General features: G+C 39.5%; 1 protein-coding gene across 1 annotated transcript; it reads right to left on the reverse strand.

Annotated features, from left to right (window-relative positions):
* Positions 1-13636: 13636 nt before the first annotated feature.
* arl8bb (ADP-ribosylation factor-like 8Bb) lies at positions 13637-20572 on the reverse strand. The gene is made up of 7 exons (XM_067588258.1): positions 20353-20572; positions 18613-18693; positions 18346-18419; positions 17986-18079; positions 17460-17527; positions 15675-15745; positions 13637-15553 (listed from the first exon to the last, which is right to left on the reverse strand). The coding sequence occupies exons 1-7, from the start codon at positions 20473-20475 to the stop codon at positions 15504-15506; spliced, it is 561 nt and encodes a 186-aa protein (XP_067444359.1). The 5' UTR covers positions 20476-20572; the 3' UTR covers positions 13637-15503.
* Between the last annotated feature and the right edge of the window lie 1984 nt (positions 20573-22556).

Here is a 22556-nt window from a genome sequence, read left to right on the forward strand (position 1 = left end):
TGTCGGTATATTTGATTGCTGAAGGTCAAAATCCAATCTAGTGTTGTATATCAAGTTTAAGAGAAGGGTCATGTGTAATGATATGATAATGTAACGGCCCACTGACCCACATAGTCAAACAGGACTGGAAATGAGAAACAATTTTTGTATCTGATCTCAGATTTTCACACATCATGCTAGATATATATTATGTCATTGTGCCAGCTGATAAAGCAGCAACAAATTGACAGATTAACACACCTGTGGACAAATAGATGGTATTATCACAAAATGTGGCAGAAAAAATAGCTCTGTCTTTGCGATTATTTTTTACCAGGCACAACCACTCTCATACAACCAGCAGTCATTTGTACTCTCAACACGGAAGCCTCTTGGGGAAATTATTGTGAATGCACACTGATGATCTGACATCTGGGTGAAAAATGCTGAGTGGTCCTAACGAGTCCCTGTTGTCTGACTTTTGATGGTCACAATCAGCATTAATGCAAAGTACTGATGAACACTGAGCTGCTGTCCTCCAGGAGCAGAGTGCCACGAATGACAAAGCTGTACAGTATGTTTAACTTTTTATTGTATCTCTGCATGTCAAGATAGAAACAAGACTAAGGCCATGCCCGAAATCACTTCCTTGTTCCCTTATTCACACCTCCCTAGTAAACATTCAATAGTAAGAATACTGTAAGAAAGTAAATTAAGTTTTGGTCATTATGTGTCATCATTGTCAGGTGAAGCTTCACATGACAAATTTTGTAATTTTCCCATCTTCACAACGTGATGCAATGTGAGATTGAACAAAATGGTGGAGGGCAAATATAGTGCTCTATATAGCAAATAGGGAGTTATCTCAGACACAGTGTAACATGTTCACAATGGCAAAGCTAACATGCTGATGTTTAGTAGGTATAATGTTTACCATGTTCACATCTTAGTTTAGTGTGTTAGCATGCAAAGCACAGCTGAGGTTGATGGGAATGTCAAGTTTTGCAGGTATTTTGTCATAAACCAAAGTACATGGCAAACTGAAATTTTGACCTGATGCCACTGCTTAATAAAAACTCAGGGGATCAACACAGTTATTGCATTCATTCTCGGGGGGGGGGCATGAATGTGTGCACCAAATTTCATGACAATTCATCCAATACTTTTCACTTAATAGGACAAATGTCAACCACAAGGTGGCACTAGAGAAAAAAGTTCAGGCAATCACCAAAGACACTAGGATACATCATCGTGGAACTGCAAATTTCTGTACAAAACTCTGTGCCAGTCCATCCAATAATTGTTGAGATATTTCATTGGATACTTGAAAGGTTTGATGTGTCACTGACACCAGAAGAAAATGTCATCCTCATTACCAAAGTCATCAGGATTCATCCTCTGTAAACTATGAATGTCTGATTTAATGGTTGTTGAAATTTAAGCCTGGACCTAAGTGGTGGACCAACCAACCGGTGACATTGCCATCCCTAGGGCCACACTGCATGGCTAAAAACACACATGTAGTTTAACTGTATTTAAAGTTAAAAACAAACTTAAAAGTCATACAACCTGAGTCCTATCTCTCATCCTCTTGTTAACCCTTCTAACTCCAGATCTGTTAATTTCAGCAATCGCTGTCATATCCCCACCAAGCCTAGTCCTCCAGTCATATCTTTTAATGTTACCTCCTTTTTCTCAATCCCCGTGATTAGTAGGATCAGACAAAAGAAACGCTTTATTCACCGTCATTCTGCTGTCAGTCTTAAGAACTTGATTACTGTCTCTTGGAAGCCTAAACCTCTCAAGTCAATTTCTCAAGTTTACTTTGCCCTTTTTCAACACTCGATCACTGTCAAACAAATCTTTTATTCTTAATGACTTTGTCAACTCCCGCAATTTAGATAACTTATGTCTTACTGAGACTTTACTCAAATCAGGGGACTGCAGCCCCCTGGTGGAGCTTATGGAACAGTTCTACAGTCAATGTTGACTTCTCAGAAAGAAACTATACAGTCTTGTATGTTTAATGAGCATTCTGCGTCTACGTTTTCAGCTCTCTTCTCTGATATGTCCAAGACTATTCCTAAATTTTTCAATAGTAATGACTCTGTTTACTGGTTTAATGAACTGTGCTCCAAATAAGATCAGACTAGCCCCAGCTGTTAATCCATCCCCTTGGATAGATGATTCAATTCAACGCTATAGAAGAGATTATAGAAAAGCTGAGCATAAATGGAAAAAATCAAACCTCCATGTTCACTACCTTCACATGAAGATCATGACAACATGACAAAATCAATGGTCTTAGATCAAATTTCCACCTCAGAGTTTATCATTCTGTTTGAGTTACCTGCCCTGTTCTGCTGTCTGAGTTCAACGCATTTCCATGCAAGATCTCTCAGATATAGTTTCTCATATCTGTCCATCATCCTGCCCTGCTGATATAATTCCATCCAAATTTCTTAAAGAGGTTCTACCAGTCATTACCCCCTGCCTTCTCTCTATTGTCAATCAATCTCTCTCCTCTGGATGTGTACCTGACTATTTCAAGACAGCCAGTGTCTTCCCTCTCCTTAGAAAATCCTCTCCAGTTTACACCAATTTAGTTAACTACAGGCCCATTTCCAAACATCCCTTCATTTCGAAAATTTATGTTCAGGTTTTCAGCCGAAAACATAGCACTTAAATGGCACTGCTTAAAGTAACTAACAACATTGTTATGCATGCAGATAAAGGTGAATATACCATTTTAATTTTACTTGACATATCTGCTGCCTTTGATACCACTGATCATGCCATTTTAATTGATAGACTACTGAACTGGGTTGGTATCACTGGAACTACACTCAAATGGTTTTCCTCATACTTATCTGACAGACTTTTCAATGTTCATATTAACAATTTTGTGTCTGCCTCTGCTCTTCTCTTATGTGGGGTCCCACAAGGGTCGATCCTTGGACCTATTCTGTTTTCATTATATATGCTACCTCTGGGCCATCTGCTTCATTCCTCCAGTGGTATTTCTTACCACTGCTATGCCGATGACACCCAGCTTTACATCTCTATTAAACCTAACCTTAACCTAACCTTACCACCCTTCATGACTGCCTAGCTTCTGTTACAAATTATATCTCTCAAAATATCCTCCATCCCAATTCTGACAAAACAGAGGTCCTTGTCATTGGCCCCAATTGTTTTACTAAGTGCAAAATGCAGGCGCAAGGCTGTTAACAAAAACTAGCTGTCGGTCCCACATTATCCCAATTCTTGCCTCCCTTCATTGGTTTCCGATAAAACATAGAATTGACTTTAAAATTTTACTAATTACGTACAAGGCCCTATATATAGCATAGTGGTTGAGCCCCTATTCTAGGTGTTGGCCTCCCCCATCATCTGATCAAGGCCTTTTATCTGTTGTCCTATTTCTAATCCAGAAGTGACAATGCTTTTGCGGTTGTTATTCCTAAACTTTGGAGCAGCCTTCCCCATTCTGTCAGATCTGCTGAATCTGTGGTTTGTTTTAAGTGGCTGCTGAAAATTAATTTCTATTGGTTAGCCTTTTTATAATTACTCTCTGTTTGCCTTGAGTTTTGATTATCTTGGTCTTGTGCTTATTTCTTGTGTATATATCAGGCATATGTATATGTATGTATGTATGTATCTATGTATGTATGTATGTATTTGCATGTCAGTATTTTATCCTATATGTGAAACACTTTGTGTTTTAGAAAGTACTATATAAATAAAGTTGTTATTATTGTTATTATTAATTACAGTTATATGGCCATGCCTGCTCTAGCTCTGGGAGATACACAACACTGAGAGTAGATTAATTCATTTCATAGTTACTGATAAATTCATTTTTAAAGTGTAACCCCCAGGGGTGTTGTATTTTGTTGAGTCAGAGGTGAGATCTGGAGATAATAATCTGTCTGATCTTTCAACCTTTGGCACTTCCTGAAAGCCATCCTGATGTTAACCCTTTCACCTTAATGATACAATATGCAGACATCCACATATACACACAAAATCCCATACTTTCTTGATCGATGGTGCCCATGGTAACAGTATGAAATACACGTCTAATGGTGTCTATATAACCTCAGTTAAAATAAACACGTGTGCCGTGTGTTTGTGGTTACTAAACACACTTTGACTGTGAATCTCTCCCATTCTGACAGTTGAACAAAAGCTGCTCTGTTTGAAACAAAACATCAAAATGTGCAAGAGGCCCCAGACTTCACTTGGCTTTCCCCCAAGCTCTCCAATGGCTCATCAAAGTGAAAATAAGGAAGGAACTCCTCTGTGGTTTCATGGCAAGCTCAAACATGGACTCAGCCTTTGAGAAGATGTTTGAAAAATTGCCATCTTTTCCTTTTTTTCATGCAGGGTCTGTAGTGTGAACAGTAATTAAAGAGACATATCAGCAGTGCTGTTAAAATTCATTTGAAAATCATGTCTTTTGAGCACGTAGTTCCGAATAAGTGAAGATATGACACGAGTGGACGTCTTGTGGAATCTCATAAGCAGCATCATTTATCATCACTCAGGGCCTATCTATATCTAAAATCAGAACATCCACACCTCATCTGGAGTTAATACCACTTGGCAAAAGAGAGGCTCTTACAACAGCCTGCCTAACACCCAAGGGTGGAGCTGATAGATCAAGACACATTTGTTAATGTATCTGTCCCCGGGTGGGTGTGAGGCAAGCGTCAGGCCAGTCAAGCAGGCAGGCCAAGGTCCCTGGGTGGCAGTGTGACAGACAGGAGGGGCGAATGGCTGGACGAGGTGCCTGGGAACCTTGCTCAAAGAGGATGACAGCTCTATAAGTCAGACCCTGATAAAGCAGTCAGGAGTGACAATCTCTGGGCCCCAGCCAACACAGCGTCCGTCCTGCTCAGATAAAGTCAGACAGCCCATCCATCAGTCTGGAGACAGAGAGCTGAACCGCCTCAATAGAATTGACTCAATGACCAGCCGCTGCAGGAATGCATGGAGCCTCTAGCTCTCGAGGGGCAGCGGTGGGAGGAACAAAGATGGCTGTGAACCCTCTCTGGAGGAATCATGCATAGAGATTAGTGGGAGTGTGTGACGCGAAGCCTGTTAAGAGGTAGAGGTGCCATGTCTCTGGGTTGAAAAGGTGGAGAGGGTGGTTGACAATGGCGAGGATATGACACGTCTCTCACTGTGAAGACCACCACAGCAGACAGCAGGCCAACACTGGAGAACCTTCACACCATAATGAGAAAGCAATAAGCCATGGAAAACTACAAATTTCACACAAAACATTCTGAATGTCAAGTCCATGCAGAGGAGGACAAAGCCAGTGTCATGGAGAAATTAAAAAAAAAAAAAAAAACATCTCCCAAGTCTCATTTTAAAAGGATGTGTGTCTACAACATAACACAAAATTTCTAACAGAAGAGCAGATGTGATTTTAGATAAAAGCCACAAGAATAGATGCACATAAACATCTCTTTTGAAATTAGATTTACTGTACTATAAATGTGATTGTTCAGTGCAAACACCTTCACTGGAAAAGCCACTTCACTTGCTTGTCTGTATGGACAACTTCTCTCTCATCTGCTCTGTCTGTCCCCACACAGCTTTGTTTTGTGGTCTAAAGCCAAGAACTTGTCTGCATATCGCTCCAAAGAAAATATAACCAATTTCACAAGAACAAACAATAATTTCCCTCTCCTGTTTACTCAGAATTAGCCTCTTGGAGTTGCTCGTGACAGGAGAGGAGCAAGAGGTTTGCATTGGTTAAGGATCGAGCTAAATATGGTCTGATTCTGTTGGAGGATATGAATATTTTCCAAGTATCAAATTAATTTTCATGCACAAAATGTATTCAAATATACCAAAAACAATGTATTATATGTCTTCTTTGAGCCAGAGAGGAAACCTTCCAATTAATGAGCTCATTGTTTGCCTCAGTGTTTACAGTGGCTGGTTAAAGGTAAAGTCAGAGATTCTAATCCAATACATTTTTGTCGGATTCAGTGAATATCTACTCATGGTCTGCTAGCTGTCCATTCTGTGTTTTCTCATGGAACAGATATGCTTCCATTTTATTAAATATGTCAGTCCACACTGAACCTGAGGCAGTCTCACGTAGAGCCTCCATGTTTTTTTTACACTCCAAGCCTGTTTCTGATCTCATCTAGTAAAGTGTAGTCTGAGCAGGCAGCTGTTTAAATCACACAAATATCCTGCTGTATATGTGTTTTCAACTTACCGTACTTACCCTATCAATGAATCAGTAAATACAAACGCTGTCAATTTCTTCCCATGGAGCTGACATGCAAACTATTTTGGCTCAGTACATTTCTGTTGTCAGTCAGCCTGGTAAAGGCAGTTTGTCCAGCCATATTTCTCTTTTGGTCGTTGCCTTGGCAATGTGCTTCCATGAATTTGGGGGATGGAGCTTCTGAAGGAGCACAAATGGGGGGGTTTATTTGTTTGGGTGTTTAGTTCAAATATCAACAATCTCTCTCCAGAATGACTGACTCTACCTTTAATGTTTCTGATAAGTTATGGAAGTATGAGCTGGAAGCGTGTGAATGTTTAAATGGCCCTGTCAGTGGCATCTGGTGTGTGTGATTAGGGCTGTTACTGAAAAATTATATTAAACTGTTTTGGTACAATTATTAACATATCAAAGTAATAGTTTGAGATTTTGGGATATACACTTATTTGCTTTCTTGCTGTGAGTTAGATGTGAAGATTGATACCACTCCAGCAGCCACAAGTGGTATCAATCTTCACGTTTAACTCTTGGCAAGAAAGCCAATAAGTGTATTATTCTAAATGACTAACTATTCCTTTAATATTTGTATCAGAAGGCATAAAACAGCACAAAAATTCCTCTGTGCTTGTGAAGTTTCAGCTTGTTTTGACTTTTAACTGGCATCAAAACTTCAGCCTCTACATTGAGCGCCTGCCTTTCGTATCCTAGGACACCAGGTTATTGTTTACCACCAAGCTCTATGAAGTGTCACCTTCAGAGCGGATTGTGCTCATTGTGGCCTGGCACAATGACTTGGAGTCGTACTCCACCAGAAATAGCAACTTGTCCTCATTTCGGAGTCAAATGCCAACAGCAAGGAAACAACATTCCTGTAAAACAATAGCATTCCAGTACTGCTTGCTTCTTTACGGAAGGACATGCATATGCTGTGCTAAAATGCTCTCTATAAGCAACCTTTAATCATGCTCTCAGAAATGCTTGTAACTTGGCAGCAGAGTTAGTGCGAAGGACACGCTAACTATGTCAAAGAATGTAATTCTTTCTTCAGCTGTGATTGCCATGCCTCATCTCCCTTCCTGTGTATCCAAACACTTTTCTTCGTCAGTTCTTGTTCAAACACTTCTTTAATTACACCATAACACATGGAGGTGGTTGGATAGGCAACCCTTCACACAAAACATGGCAACGGAATTAATGACTGGAAAGTTTGCTTTGGAAATGTCTCAACGACAACATGCTAAAGCAAAACTGCCACTTGGAAACCATTGCAGGCAAGTCAGTGAAATTAAAATGGACAATTCATTAAACTCTCACACAGAGAATACTGTGTGGAAAACATGAACGTGTTATAGGAAAGAAAAAAGGACGTCATAGTAAAACTCAGTATCTCGTATGTATTAGTAAGACTTCACTGCATACAGCACACTTCAATGTTTCTCTCTGCAGGCTGCCTGTAGCTAAAAGTGTGTATGTTCAGACAGGTGGTTGAAAGTTGCCAAAGTGCTATTTTTCTTATTCCTGTGACTGAGGTAGCTTATTCTACAGCTGTTTCTCATCAGCAAAACTTCAGCCTTCTTGCTGTTTAAAATGGAGCGCAAACCCACAGGGAAAACTGTTGCTTGTACTGTATGAGCAAGAGTAAATCATGTTGCTCAAGAGACAGAGCAGCGGATATTTCCCTCATGTAATATAAAAACGGATGAGAAAAAAAAAAATTTAAACAAATGCAGTCAAGAGGATTAAGCCTGCAGAGGAGCAGCAGATCAGGGCCTGTCTCTCAAAATGACATCACACACTGGAGGCCTCTTCAGAAATTACTTTTCATCTGGAGCTATGCTAACTCCGTCTTTGCTGCACATGCGATGTGACGTGCAGTAAGGATGAATAAATAATCTCCCTGTGTCTGCCCTGACTCTGGGAAAGTTGCAAAAGGTGCCCTGGCAGGGGATCAGACCAAGGTAAAGGCTGTTCTTCCATCTGATTGGCCTCATGTTTTCTGCCAAGGCCAGCTACCTGTAGAGGAAAGATTCTGCTGATATCAAAGGCAGGCTACCTGGTCTGAATCCAACTGTCACAGGTTCCCAGTTCATCTGGCCCAAGGGAACATCTGTCCCTCTCATTGAGCTGAGTCCAACATCTCATCAAGGCATTATTTAAAGGAGTGGGGGCGGTGGGATGAAAGTTATGGGGAATGAAGCGTAACCCTTTCTAGCAGACAGGCTCATCACTGAAAGGAAGACGAACATGAAAGTAAAATATTTTTTGTATGTCTCTTCTAAAAGTGCAAAACAAAACCTTGGACAGGAAATATCAAACTAAATCTTTCCCTACCTAAAACATCATTCTACACTGAGCCTTTAGGTTGCTACAATGTTTGCACTACATTATTTTGCCTCTATTGTTAATCACTTTTTCCAACATTCCCGCCTGCTGTGCACCATTTGTCCTGTCAGCCTCTCCATTCACAACCCACTGGGTTTTCATCCATTGTCAATCTACGAGCCACGGTGACTGGAAGATAAAGGACTCACAAGGACCCTGCAAAGTCCTCTTAACACACTCATACCTGATGCTGCACGCAAACAAAGAACAGCAGATTCCTCAAGCCTCCAACCAGGAAAGCTGCGAGCGCACAGTGAGGACATCCTTTGTAGTGATTTGGAACATTTATCAGAAAAGTCACATTCCAGTGACATGTTTTTTTTCCCCTTCTCATCACAATTGTTTTGTGTAGTTTAAAGACCTCCCACGGTCCAGTACGTACGTTAATGAATAATCCAGTCTGATTACGTAGAGCTTGAGGCTTGGCTTTAGAGATGGGTGAAGGGTTACAGGTACACTCATGAATCAAGTTACAAAAAAACGGAAGAGACAAAAACGACTGTGTGCATGGACTAATGAATACACATGCAAACCAACATGTATGAACTGCTCTTAATTAACAATATTGAAATGTTTCTGAATGAGTACAACGTATAGTGGACAAGAAATGTATTGACTTTACATTAAAGGAGTATAGGGAATTACACTTATTCACTTTCTTGCAGAGAGCTAAATGAGAAGATTGACATCACTCTGTCTGTCCATTAAATATGAAGCTACAGCCAGCAGCCAGTTAGCTTAGCTTAGCATAAAGACCATAAAAGCCACATATCAGCGCAGTTAAAGATCAGTAATTCACAAGTTACAGTATATCTTTTGCATTTAATCCATACAAAAACCAAAGTGTAAAAAATTAGTGGTATAATGGAGGGTTAGGTGCCGGACTATTTCTTGACCCAGCCGCAGTGGTTTCCATGATGTTGCCAGGCAACAAGAGGAGACTCCAGGAAGTTTAAAGTTGTGTATTAAACAAATGATATATAACATGTTTACAATCAAGGTGTAGAAGTGCTGCAGGTGGATTTTGTTGCCATCAGACAAGGTCAAGTTAGCTGTTTCCACCTGCTTCCAGTCTTAATGCTAAGCTAAGCTAACCGTTCGCTGGCAGTCGCTTTGTTTTTAACGGACAGATGCGAGAGTGGTATCGATCTTATCTTCTTATCTACTATAGAAACTGAATAAGCATATTTCCAAAAATGCCAAACTATCCCTTTAACTGCGCTAATGTCCTCCTTGTGTCTCTAGGCTCACGCCAGCGGAGGAGAGACTGCAGGTGACCTGAGGGGACATGGATCATATCAAATCTGCTCCAGCTTGTATGACTTAGGTGTGGCTGATGACTTATCTCACTTCCATCCGCTTTACAGCAGGAAGATTTGATATTTGCTATTCTTAACCACACAATATTTCTAGAACAATGTTCATGTGTAGCTACTGATAGGAGATGTGCAAAGGAATAGACACTGTAGCATTAAAAACTGACCATACGCCAGCAAACAATTTTAAAGACTTACAAGTTCAGTTGTTCACGGCCATGGCATTACTATTCCCCACACATACCAAGTATACTCCCTTGTTCAAAGAATTACACTCCCTACATCAACTTTTCATTAAATATACATAAATCCAACATGGTTTAATAAAGTGGACTACAGTGAATCTGCCTTAAAATGCAGACTGATAAATACTCAATCTATATGTAAATATGAGGTACATTGGGAAAAAAAATCAAAACGCAGGAAAAATGCATTAGCCGCCCTATTTGATCAGAGCCCCAGGAGCTGAAGTTATGGTTTTTAATGGAATCTGAGGAGGGGAGAGTGTCGGAGCCGAGGCAGGGAGGTGAGAGTATGAAAGCGTTCACAGGGGAGCTGGCTATCTGAGAGGACGCCGGATAACAGAATGGACCTGAAAGATTACTCTCACTGAGTGGAAATGGAATTATTGCATTTGGAGGTCTCAGCAGCTTTTCTGCACACCCACAATCACAAAAAAGAAGAGAAAGTCATGGTTTACCTGAAATAAAAAAATAACTTTCTCCTTTACCGCTCAAACAGTGGTGTTCTGTTATGGCTCGAAACTAAAGCAACGCCTATTGAAAACTTCAGTAGTGTAAAACATGAAAGATGGTTATGTTTGAGTTGTTTTCTACCCCTTTAAGATGTTGTGCTTGATTACTTTATCAATAAACCCCACCATAATGGCCTTTTCCAATTCACAAAATCAATTGAAAAAAAACACAAACACAAAGATTAAAAATATGATAATTTACATATGAAACATTATGCTTATCTAAACTTTTTACTATTTTAAAAAGATCTGTTGATGTTCTAAAATGTTATAATTGGTCTTAAAAAGAACAAAAAATTAAAGAAATTTAAAAGATAAGACAATTTTCAAACAATTAATTTAAAAATCAAAATTACCAGCATTAATAAACGTGAATAAATGGCCAGGGTAAACCAGCTGAGATGAGGAATGTATTTGTCTACAGAGGCTTATTAAGCTGCGTGTGCATGTAACCATCTGTGTTTTACAGGGTGTAGAGCAGTAAAGGATGGTGATATGTGTCACGCAGTTCTGTCTTAATCATGTGACATTCCACACATAGTGATTAGTGCCAAATTATGGTCCACACAGGGACCTAAATGAGGTGTTTGCAGATGCCTGTCAATGCCGTGGCCACAAACCTCTAATCCCAAAACTATAATTTAAGAACTTTGGAACAACATATTTACGTCTCATAAAAGCAAGGCTGTTAGATCCCAGGACAAATTACCCCATAGTTAGCTCAGCTACAGACAGTGGTGCTCTGATGTCATCTCTGTCACATGAACAAAGAGGACTTACTGGCAAACAGTGGTAAATAAATATGTGATTGGCCTGGGCCACTGTGAAATCACATCTCAAATATGATTGCTGTTTATAGGTCTGTCCCATTTAGAAGGCAACTGTCTCACAGGTCTACTTGTCAGCCATTTGAATTCAAGTAAATTTATTATGTTGTTTTCATGTGGCATATTTATAAAAACTCTGCAGAAAACACAATGAGGAAAGAGAAATTCCTCTTGTGCTTCATTTGTGACGTCACAATGTCAGGCAGGCTGCATCCCCTTTGTAATTCTCTGCTGAATTTAAGATATTTTGCTGTTGAAAACTTACAGCCATACAGGCCCTGTAAATCAGACGTGAAATGACCTTCACCTCTAAAGCCACATGTTCTCAGCTTAAGGATTTAGTGAGATGCTCTGTGGGTTCACTGTACATGCTGTATATCGTAAACAGTAAGACCTGAAAGTCTAAATGCTGGGCTAAATATTATTACAGGCCTGTCTGATGATTAATGAAACAAAGAAAGAAAAAAAGAGAAGAGGAAGAAAATGGGAATGCTCCAGCCTTGAAAGGGATTGTACAGTAGTTATGCTACCAATGTACATGCTTCATAAACTCGAAAGCACACACACACATATATATATATATATATAAAACCACAAAGAGGTAAAGAAAAGTCAAATTTATCTGGTATTGGACAGGCATTTACCATTATCTCAAAAAAATCTTTTGTGACTTACACAGATAACAGTGTGACCTCTCCCTTGCACATTGTTGCACAGGTTTAGTAAAAGAAACGGATTGTGAGGTTGCATAAAGGTGTGATGTGTTTGCTTGTTACAGCGCTGTCAGACAGACGATTGAGTGAAAGTAAAGCGCAGGCTTCCTCCACTGAGTGTTGAGTGAGACTGTCCAGGGCTGTTTGCTGGAAAGACAGAAGTATAAGCAACAGCAGCTCCAATCTGGAACCGTTTCTGTGCATCATACAAGCAGGCATTTTACAGACAGGGAGCTGAGTGGATGCTTGCAATGTCAAACAGCTGTTTTATGTTGTAAGGTTCAATATCAATACAAAGCAAACACAAACTTGGACATTATTTGAACAACAACAGATTATAATACAGTGATATGTAGAAGTGATTGTGATCATATTATGTGTGGCCCAACAGAGTTTGGACACTTAAAACATACAAACAGTGCAATTGTGACAGGTGGTAGGTGCAAAACATGTTGTATTACATAATGAGCACATTGGCAGTGGAGTGTAACTACATTAATGGTATTTCACGCCTTTGGGTCATCTCCATGACCTGCTCTACTACATAAATCCTTGTGGCAGGTTTGTAACCACTACTTAATCCCTTGCGGTCATTGCAATTGCAAACCACACACGCTCAAGGACCCACACGTACATCCATCTAGTTCCCATGCCGACACGCTTCGGTCTCCACTGAACCATGGAACTCATCAGATAACACCTAGATCTGTCCACACGTTCTAACTACTGCCCCAGCATAAAATAAATGCCAGCAGCTGTTCATTAAATGCTGCGTTTAAGAAATGAGATTAATTAAGGTGTTCCTGCTTTAACAGCCAGGCCTGCTCTCCGATGGCTCTGTGCAGTTCCAGCTGTGAGAACACGGCTCACTTTATTGCCCCTTTGTTTGCAGCACACTCCCTGCGCTTATCTTAACCTTCTGTTTAGCAGAGTGTTATATTTCTATGCACAATAGCCATTTTTCTGCCAAGAAACACTGAAAGGTGTTAAACATGTATTATAGGATATGTAAGAACAAATGTTGTACAAAGTTGACTCTGCGTGAAATTTTGAGAACCAAGGAAACTGGGGATCTCTCATTTGGGATCTATTGTGGGTGAAGGTGTTATGAGGTTTAAGTGAGAACTTGTGTAAGAATAAATTGAGGTGGGAGTCAAACCACTCATATACAGTTTGTGCAATTCTAAATACCTTAAAGATGACCTGCACAGAAACCAAGCCCTACAGTGATCACTATATAGGAAATGGAGAGCAGGTATGATGTCACATACACAAAAGAGAACTTTAGGTAAAACTTTGTTTACAGTCTGTTGAAACTTCACCACAATCAGTCAAAGTCCTCTGCTTCCACCTAGTGGCAAATAATTTAATAGACAACTACCCAAGAAATTTGGATGCCAGACTCGAAATCCTTAAAAATAAAAACAAATTTATTAGCAATCACAGGGAAAGAATGCATGACATCTACAGGAGCATTTGTTGGAATAAAAATGCTAACTTCTTATTTACAAAGTCTGCAATTGAATGTGAATAAGTTTAGCACATGCACATACAAATTGCAAATAGGCTATATTATTACACAGGTAACAAAGCTTTCCCCAATTACCCACACAGTCACCCACTTTTACAGCCCCTCACTGCTGCTGTGGTCCCAACAATCGACATTTAGGATTACGACAATCACCAAAAGACACAGAACCACATGTGAGATAACAGAGAGCGTGTGATGTATTTGTAGACAACAGTACAGTGAAATGCAGAAATCGAAGCCATGTAGGCCTACATACTGTTGCAGAAGGGATAACTTACCCTGATCCGGGGACGCTTGCAATAAAACTTTGAATTGATTAAGATGCACTGGCCAAGCAAGGAGCAGATAAATATACATGATTGAAGCTAATGCAAAGCATCAATCCGAGAACAGTGGTCGAACCTGTGAGAAATCATTGTCTTGTCGCTGAAAGGAAATGACCAATCAATCAATATGTCGTTTTTGGAGGGCTGCTAAGGCTTTACAAATAGACATCAGGATTCAGACAAGGGTGTGACCCAGCATGGATGACATCAAGCATCCAACGCTTTGAACTAATGGACTGTCTTCTGTTCTCTGTAAGCTCAGCCATCATGACTAACACTGGTTTTCTGTTACCCGACCTGAACAAAGTAGGGATTACGAGAAAGATCCTTGGGCACACCCATACTGTGTTCAGACAATTTTTTAAAATCCTATAACAACCTGAGAACTGCAAACAGTTAGCCCACATTTCAAGCTACATAAAAAGTCACAGGCTACAAGAGAAATAGCATTCAAATTACCCATCGACCAAACAGAATGTAACATTTTCTCACTCGCCTCGCTCATCCATTACCTCATTCCTCATTTTTCATCATTAGTACAGTACTGTCTTTTCTCAGACATCAGAATGTGATTATGTGATTACAGAACATAAAATGAGATTGTCAAGAGATGTTAAGTGTAATCAAGGGGTTTATATCATGTCTGTACTGAGTGTTTTTTTTTATAATAGTGAGTTAGAAGTCGCGTTGGGCAATAACTGTCTGATTGGAAAACTCACTCAGCCGAAGGCACTTAAAACTCTGATGACCTATCTTAGGATTTTGCCTCAGACACAACAACTCACAGTCTTACCTTCTATTGATCCGTATGTGTAAACTTTAATTCAAGTCACTTATAGAATAGATACTTCCATATGCCAGCACACAAAATGCAGGCTACATTGCTAAGAGTTTATCAGGAATCGAAGGCATTAGCGCAAGCGACCATCATCATTTGGCAAATAACTGTTAAAAACTACAATCACGCAATGTCATGTAAACACCGAATGTTGACGGGCGACAGAATGGATCTTTGATTGTGGGATTAGAGGAGCTCCATCCAATATGTAGCCAGGGGAGCAGTACACTGCAACATCATTAGATTCCTGTGTCAAAGGGGAACAAAACCCATAAAGAAAAAACCTCCACGATGTGCACAGACACAGAGCATGTCTGTAATGACAGGCAATAAGGCATGATGGGTATGGACAATCCACCTTCTAGCGCAGTACTGGGACAACTTTTCAAGACTCCAGATAGTTGGGGTGGCGGTAGTGCTGTACAGGGGCTACACATCTATGGTAGTGTACGGGGTGGTGCAGGTGGTGACGGTAGTGAGCAGAGAGAGCTGGATTACTTCACAGAGGCAGTGGAAGGGATGACTGTCAAGGACCCATGACCATTAGGGGCTGAGGCCAGAGCTGCGACTGGGTTTCACTCTCAGCTTCTCCGTGACTTTGAATGCTGGATGAGCCACTGCAGTGTGATATCTGCAGGGGGGGGGCGGGGAAACATTTATAACTACTACCACATCTGATTAATATATTACAAAACATTTGAGTCCGTAAGAGCAGTAAGATAAAAAGTCATTTCAACTGATCTGATCTTTACCTATGTTGTCTTTCTCTTTGCAGGACACAGAGTAGCAGCAGATCTCTCGGTCCTGAATGGCAGATAGGTTCCTGTGAGGGGAAAGTAGCGAACATGAAATCTTTAAGTACAAATAAGAAGCTTGTGTTTAACTGCATTAACTCCTCCTGACAGCAATCAATACATTTTTAACATTCATTTCCAGTTTAAGTTTGAAAACTTCCAACTTATGACTATTCGCCCCTATACTGATTAAGTCTGAGGGGCCTACAGTAACTTGAAGCTGTGTGTTTGCGCCCTCTAGTGGCTTGGCAGCTAAATTGTGTGCAGTAAACTATTGTCAGCACAAGTGAGCCCATTGACTCACACCGCAAGCCGATGGGCCTCCAGGTGTTTTCTCACAAAAAGACATTAACTAGCAGCATGAAGGAGAGAATAAATCCCATGCACTAGGCTAGTTTACTGCACATCAACTTGTTTTTCTGATCCAAGTGAGTTTTAAAATACTAACTGTGAGGGAGAGCACACATTTTTTTAATGTGAGGAATGAGCTGAGAATGGAAGTAGCCAAGAAATGTTCAAGTGTGCCACATGGAAAAGTAATAAGCCTTGGATGGTGATTAAGTGGAGCATGTTTGTGCAAGGAAGAAAGTGTGCAACAATAAGTTAAGGTTAAATTGCACTGCATGTTTAATGGGGGCTTTTTTGTATAACAGATTGGGGTCTATGAACAATAAATATGAGGTCCTGTATAATGCTCTAACGCTTTTCAATGAGGTGCTTGGCAGCTGTACTCATAATTGTCTAAAAGTCTAACTTACTGTTTCCCTGTGAGTGATAAATGGACTAATTTTACTGCAGTCCTGTGTAGACGTTTAGAATACGGGTACTCATGAGTGAAATTTATGAGTCTATTATTTTGCTGCTAAACGGTGAGAATTTAGTTGTTAGATTGTTTAGTAAGTTGCCGGTATGGAACCCAGGAAGTGTTGCCCTGCAGTGTTTTTAATGCAGTGTGCTTTTGATTCATGGTATAAGTAGTTAGCCTAATAGTCATATAAGGAACAGTTATGTGAATATGGATAGTAAGAATTGGTTTAGCAAGAAATTTACATTAAAAAAATGCATGCAATGTACATCTTGCATGCAGATCATAATGCAACAGGTGCCCCTCACAAAATATTGCTGCAGTTCTGGTCTGTTGCTTTGTTTGATTGTGTACAGTTGGTGCATGTGTTTTAACTGGTCTTGCCTGACTTGAATATCTAACATCTTACCCCTTTGGTTATCCTCGATAATTGAATTGTATGTCAGGACAGGGTGATTGCAGTCTTGTATGTACTTTTATTGTTGTCAAATAAATCTATCCATCTATCTAATTAACTGATGCCTAAATTTCGTCCAACTATTTCGTTGAAATAAAAGGGAAATATCACTTTGAATGAATAATGAACACTTTTAAGCCTTTAAGCCAGATGCCTGTCCAACTAGTTTCCTCTTGCAACAGGTATGACTGTAGACATTAATAGGCTGCTAATAACACCTTCTACTCTTCTGGGAGGAGATTCCACAAGATTTATGTGTTTATGTGGACATACTGCTGACTTTTATAGCGTATAGTTAAATACTCATAATCTTTGAATCATCACTGAGAAAGACTAACATGACACAACTGAAACTGACTTATCATCCACTGGTGACAGAAAACTAACCATCAGGTTTTGCATACATTAGCTTTTGTCGGAAACCCGAGAAGCAATGTTTGTGGAGGATTATTAACAAAAATACAGCATCTGAGTGCCTCACATCTTTTCAATGAGCTGCTTCTCATCAAGTGCGTTGGGTAGGTCTCGTTTGTTGCCCAGTACTAGAACCTGAAAAAGAGAGAAAGAGCTGATCAATAACTCACAAGGCAATGTATCAGCATTATCGCACAATGTGGTCAGACAATCTAAAGGATTTCTCTCAACCACGTGCTGCACCCATCACCGAATCTTTACTGTTAGGACAAAATAAACCGCTTGTGTGTGGTGTCAAGTCAAAGCAGCTGGTAGCCTATCGAGTCAGCACGTCAAGCCCTGTCAAGTCAATTTAACTGTCAGTGTGGATATTGAAATGTCATTAAAAATCCTGGCATGGGTTCAAATGACCACTTAGTGTAAGGTCATCAAGCCTGAGTCAATGCAAGCCATTAGTTGCAGTGATTACTAATTATGAGTTTAATCACGGCTTGTGATTAGAGTCACTAGACCCTAAGAAATCACTGTCATGAACCAAGGTGTGGCTGTGACATCATGAGCTTTGGGTCCATAAATCACAAGTGGCCTCTTACGGGAATTCCTTGTAGTTGTGGTTTGTCTAAAAGGTTGTGCAGTTCATTTCTGGAAGCTTCTATCTTCTCTCGGTCTGCTGCATCCACCATGTAACTGCAAAGGGGAAAAAAAACTACTTACAATTTGGTAGCACCAAAATCAAATACACTTAAAACATGAGATTTGTGAAACACTATATCTACAGAGGAGCATTTTGTAATGGCACTATTACACACAGAGATGATCAATATTAACATTTCAGTAAGAATTGTATTAAAATTTTATATATGATTTCAGTTTTGTTTTTCAGGTTTCCAGGGACCTCAGAAAAACAAATAGCACATTTGTAGTCACAAAGGGCATCTGCTGTACAAACTTACACAATAGCATTGACTCCTCTACAGTAGCGCTCCCACATGCTTCTGAAGCGGGGCTGTCCACCTATGTCCCATATCTGAGGTGAAAAAGCACAAAATGAAAAATAAGCTAAACAAAACCTCTTAACATTTTGTACACTTTATAAAACCAACCATAGCACTATTACTGCTCTAGAGTGCAGAATATACAGCTGGCACTGGTCCAGTGTAAAACTGATTTCAGTTGAACAGTGAAAGCATCCAGCTGCATACCATTGCTTGTTGGCCTACCTTTATTGTCACATTGCCTTTAGTGACCTTCCGCATGTTGAAACCGACTGTGGGGATCATGTCTTCACTGAACTGGCCTGACTGTAGGAGACAAATGCAAGACAAAGGGCGTTATGTTAGTGAATACTGCATGTTACGTTGTTAAAAGACACACATCGACTGAAACATTAAGCGTTGAAATAGAATTACAAATACTGACATGTATCTAATCCACCTCTTCTCTTCCTTGCATTGTATGCAAGATCCTACGTAATCTCTACAATCTGTGTACTTTACATTCTATATATTGTCAATGTCTCATAAAAATGTGTCACTGTGAATTTATGGCAGCAGAGATTCATCTGATTCAGAAGTCACATGAAACACGTTGTGGATGTGAATCATTTCTGTGCAGGAGGTCACAATAAATTAATAAAATATGACTGCAAGAGTCATTTCTGGCTGCTTGAAGCCTTTAGTTGAATTTAAACATGTGCCCTTTTACTCCATGAGTCATGTTAAGATGATGCCATCTATTCATCAGCATACAGTACTCTGTAACCAAATATTCCACAAGCAAATCTTATTGAATAAGGTACCGCCTAGCTTTAAACCAATTAAGAAACTGGAAGCATACAATATTTGAAAATATTCAAATATGCTATATCTTTATTATCCTTGGTTGTGTGACTCATATATGGCCTGGGCCCAGTCCAACAGCCTCCTAATGGCTGTATCAGGAGCTTTGTTCTAACCTAGTTACAGATCACCTGACATGACCACAACAGAGCCGGAAAACTGTGTATTCTTGTGATCAATCTCAGCAAGGGAGGGGAGGGGAGGGGGATGCTACAGTACTGTGGCCTACAACTTGACTTCTTCAGATTACGGTGTGGCCTATCGCCTAGAAACACAGACATAAACAAAAGTGAACTTCATAATATAACCTTTACCCTAAATGCAGGCCCTGCCAAGGCTGTAGCGGGGCAGGCTAAGCAGGCAAGACATAACAGAAAACAGGCCCAACAAAAATGGCAAATATAAAATATTTTAACATTAACAGCTAGTTATGACAACGTGCCGAGTACAAATCCAGAACAGCCCAGTAACATTTCTGTTGGGAGGAACCACAGACAAAAGCCAGTTTCAATAACGTTACTGAACTCACTTACGTATGTTTGGTTTACAATAAAATATCTCCAGCAAATATATACAAATATAAATATAAATATAAATATATATATGTGTATGTGTGTGTGTGTGTGTGTGTGTGTGTGTGTCCGATCTCCTTTCTAGTTATATAGACAGCTGGCAGCCTGTGGCCACGGTGGCTCCAGGCCTCGTCCGCTTTACTGCACCCTAAATGACGTAGACAAGACAAGACTGTTTACCAATTTAACCAGTGTGGCCGGGTTGTCAACACATCGTTGATGTTGACACACCAGCAGCTATTTCAAAGCTCTTACAAGTCCGTTCACATGACCGATTTCCTAAGTAAGCGCACAGTCATACCAAGAACTTCGTCATTCTAGCTAGCATTACAAAATAACAGCAAATGTGTTATCAGTGTTGCTTCTGCACCAATATGTGCATGTTTTAATGCACTAAATCATCCAGTCATGCCCCAAAATTTGGGAGAAATAAATCTAGAAATGCGACGATGTCAACTTAATTTGAAACATATCCAAAGAAACCGTCCACAACCTCTCCCAGGTAGTAGCCTAGGCCCGCACTGACTGCGCTTGTTCGCTAGCTACTTACTGCAATCACATTGACGAATGTGGTTTTTCCGGAGTACTGAAGTCCCACTAATGTAAGCTCCATCTCCTCTTTCCAAAAGAGGGATCTGAACCAGTCCAAAAGCCTGTTTATGAGGGCCAGCATCTTGGATGACACAGTAGTCGCAGTCGCTGCGGCTGTCTGGATGTGAATTTGCTAGCAGTCTACACAGGAAGTAGCCAGCTGCTTTGTCATATCATGTGATCTGCAGGCAAAGTGTTGCTGCTTCTGCGCATGCCAGTTTATGAGTGCACGAACATGTGCACGAGCCTAAAGACGCACGCAGTGAAAGCGGAGCCTGCAGAGAGGGGAAGGACCTGGCTGCAGGGTTTTCAGACCTGGGTGTTGACCGAAATCCAACTATTTGCCCCTCTCACAAGAGAAAATATTGTGTTTGATATTAACATTAAGGACATTAAGAGTGATTTTTATTGTTGACATTGAACAACCTGATACTCCTGGAGAAAATTTTCATCCAAGCATCCAGACGGAAGAATATACCCCATGTTTCTGTTTTTAAAAGAGACCTTGTGGACAATCATCTCAGTGTTTAAAGACTAATGAAAACATGCAAAGTCTCTGTTCAGAGCTTATGAGGAACTGAAAACATTTCATGACCTCTAGAGCAACTATGGAAGAATGCAGTTATTATTATTATTATTCATTTGTTGTTTTTTGTATTTTTTTTTTAAATTTCTGTTATTATATTATTATTTTAAATAATTTATCTTTCTTATCTAATGTGCCTTGTATGTTAAGAGGTGTTTATTGTCGTCATGGTTTCTATGCCTTGATGTTCCTAAATGAATCATCTTCAATAAAAAATAAATAAATAAAACCTAGCTGCTGACAAGATTTCTTTTTTAAAAATTATATTTATATTTATTTATTATGTTTATTTAGAACAAAACCACATATGTATAATTTAAATTTTGAGTAGATTCAAAACAGCAAGGTTACATTGACAATAAATAAAAATAGATACATAAATAACAGTAAAAAATAATAAGTACATGTACATAATAAAAATAAATATACTTAAGGCAAAGTATCTTTACATTCCAGTCAGCGTCAAGTTTCAATTGGGTTTCATCACATAATTAAATATACCCATTGTACCATGAATCATTTATATTTTGAGACCCTCCCTATCAATAAATCACACAGGTGACCCATATGGTGGCAGAGATGATTAAATGAATACATTTTAAAAAAGCATTAAGTCTTGGTCAAAACACTGGAAATTGTGAAATAATATGGCACATTTTTTGTATTGGCTGGTGTTTATCAGCTAATATTAGTAAAGAAGAAAAATAATTGTTAAATTCATTTCGACACCAAGTTAGTGAGGTTTTCTGATTTTTCTATTTACATGAATGACTGTTATATTTAACCATAATTATCATAATATTGACCATATCACATATTTCTTTGGAGAAGTTATCTTCGTATATCAGAATTTGCTGTGTGACATTTTGCATTTTAATACATAGCCAATTGTTCAGATTCTGCCAGAATTGTAATGTGACTGAACATGAATAGAAGAGATGTTCATGCTCTTGAAGACAGAAACAACAGTGTGTGTCTCTTGTGTACTCATGAAAAAAAAACAACTTACATTTCTCTATAGTTGTATTATCACACTTCCTATCACTGATAGGCATTTGGCCAATTTGTAAATCTGGTAGTGGCTGCAGACGAGATGGAGTATGTCAACCATGATTAGGCTTGTTCAAGATAACTATGCCTAGCCTGGAAAGCAGAAGGACGTGAAAAAGCTGCAGTCAAGATGAACAGTTTCCAACAGCCTTCCTAGAATACGCAGGAAGTCACACAAACATTTACATTGTGTGATTCAATGAAATGTTATCAGATCAGTCTGTTCGAGCAACATTAATAATCACTGTTTTAACTGTATTCTGTATGATCGTGTTTTTCTTATTAAAATTACAATATGAGGAACAATATGGGAAAACACCCGTGATGACCCCTCTTTGTCTCTGTAAATGTTTCAGAAGAATAGAGAAGGACTTGAATGGGTTTTAAGTAGAAAACTGAACCAAAACACAGTGGCTGATTTGTTACTGGCTAGGATGGGAATCTACAGAGCAGACAGAACATTTTGTCTCTGTGCTGCAGCACATTGGATTTGAAATATCATGTCAATGAGGTTAAGTGTTCTTTCT

The sequence above is a fragment of the Thunnus thynnus genome, chromosome 4 (assembly GCF_963924715.1).
Source record: "Thunnus thynnus chromosome 4, fThuThy2.1, whole genome shotgun sequence".
Lineage (NCBI taxonomy): Eukaryota > Metazoa > Chordata > Actinopteri > Scombriformes > Scombridae > Thunnus > Thunnus thynnus.

Bases quoted from the DNA above. Each gene is read 5' to 3' on its own strand.
- arl8bb (XM_067588258.1), bottom strand. From the start codon at position 20,475: ATGCTGGCCCTCATAAACAGGCTTTTGGACTGGTTCAGATCCCTCTTT. The intron at 17,528-17,985 runs GTAAGAGGCCAC...TCTCTTTTTCAG, and splicing joins CACAACTACAAGGAATTCCC to GTTCTAGTACTGGGCAACAA. The intron at 15,554-15,674 runs GTAAAGATCAGA...CCCCCCCTGCAG, and splicing joins CAAAGAGAAAGACAACATAG to ATATCACACTGCAGTGGCTC.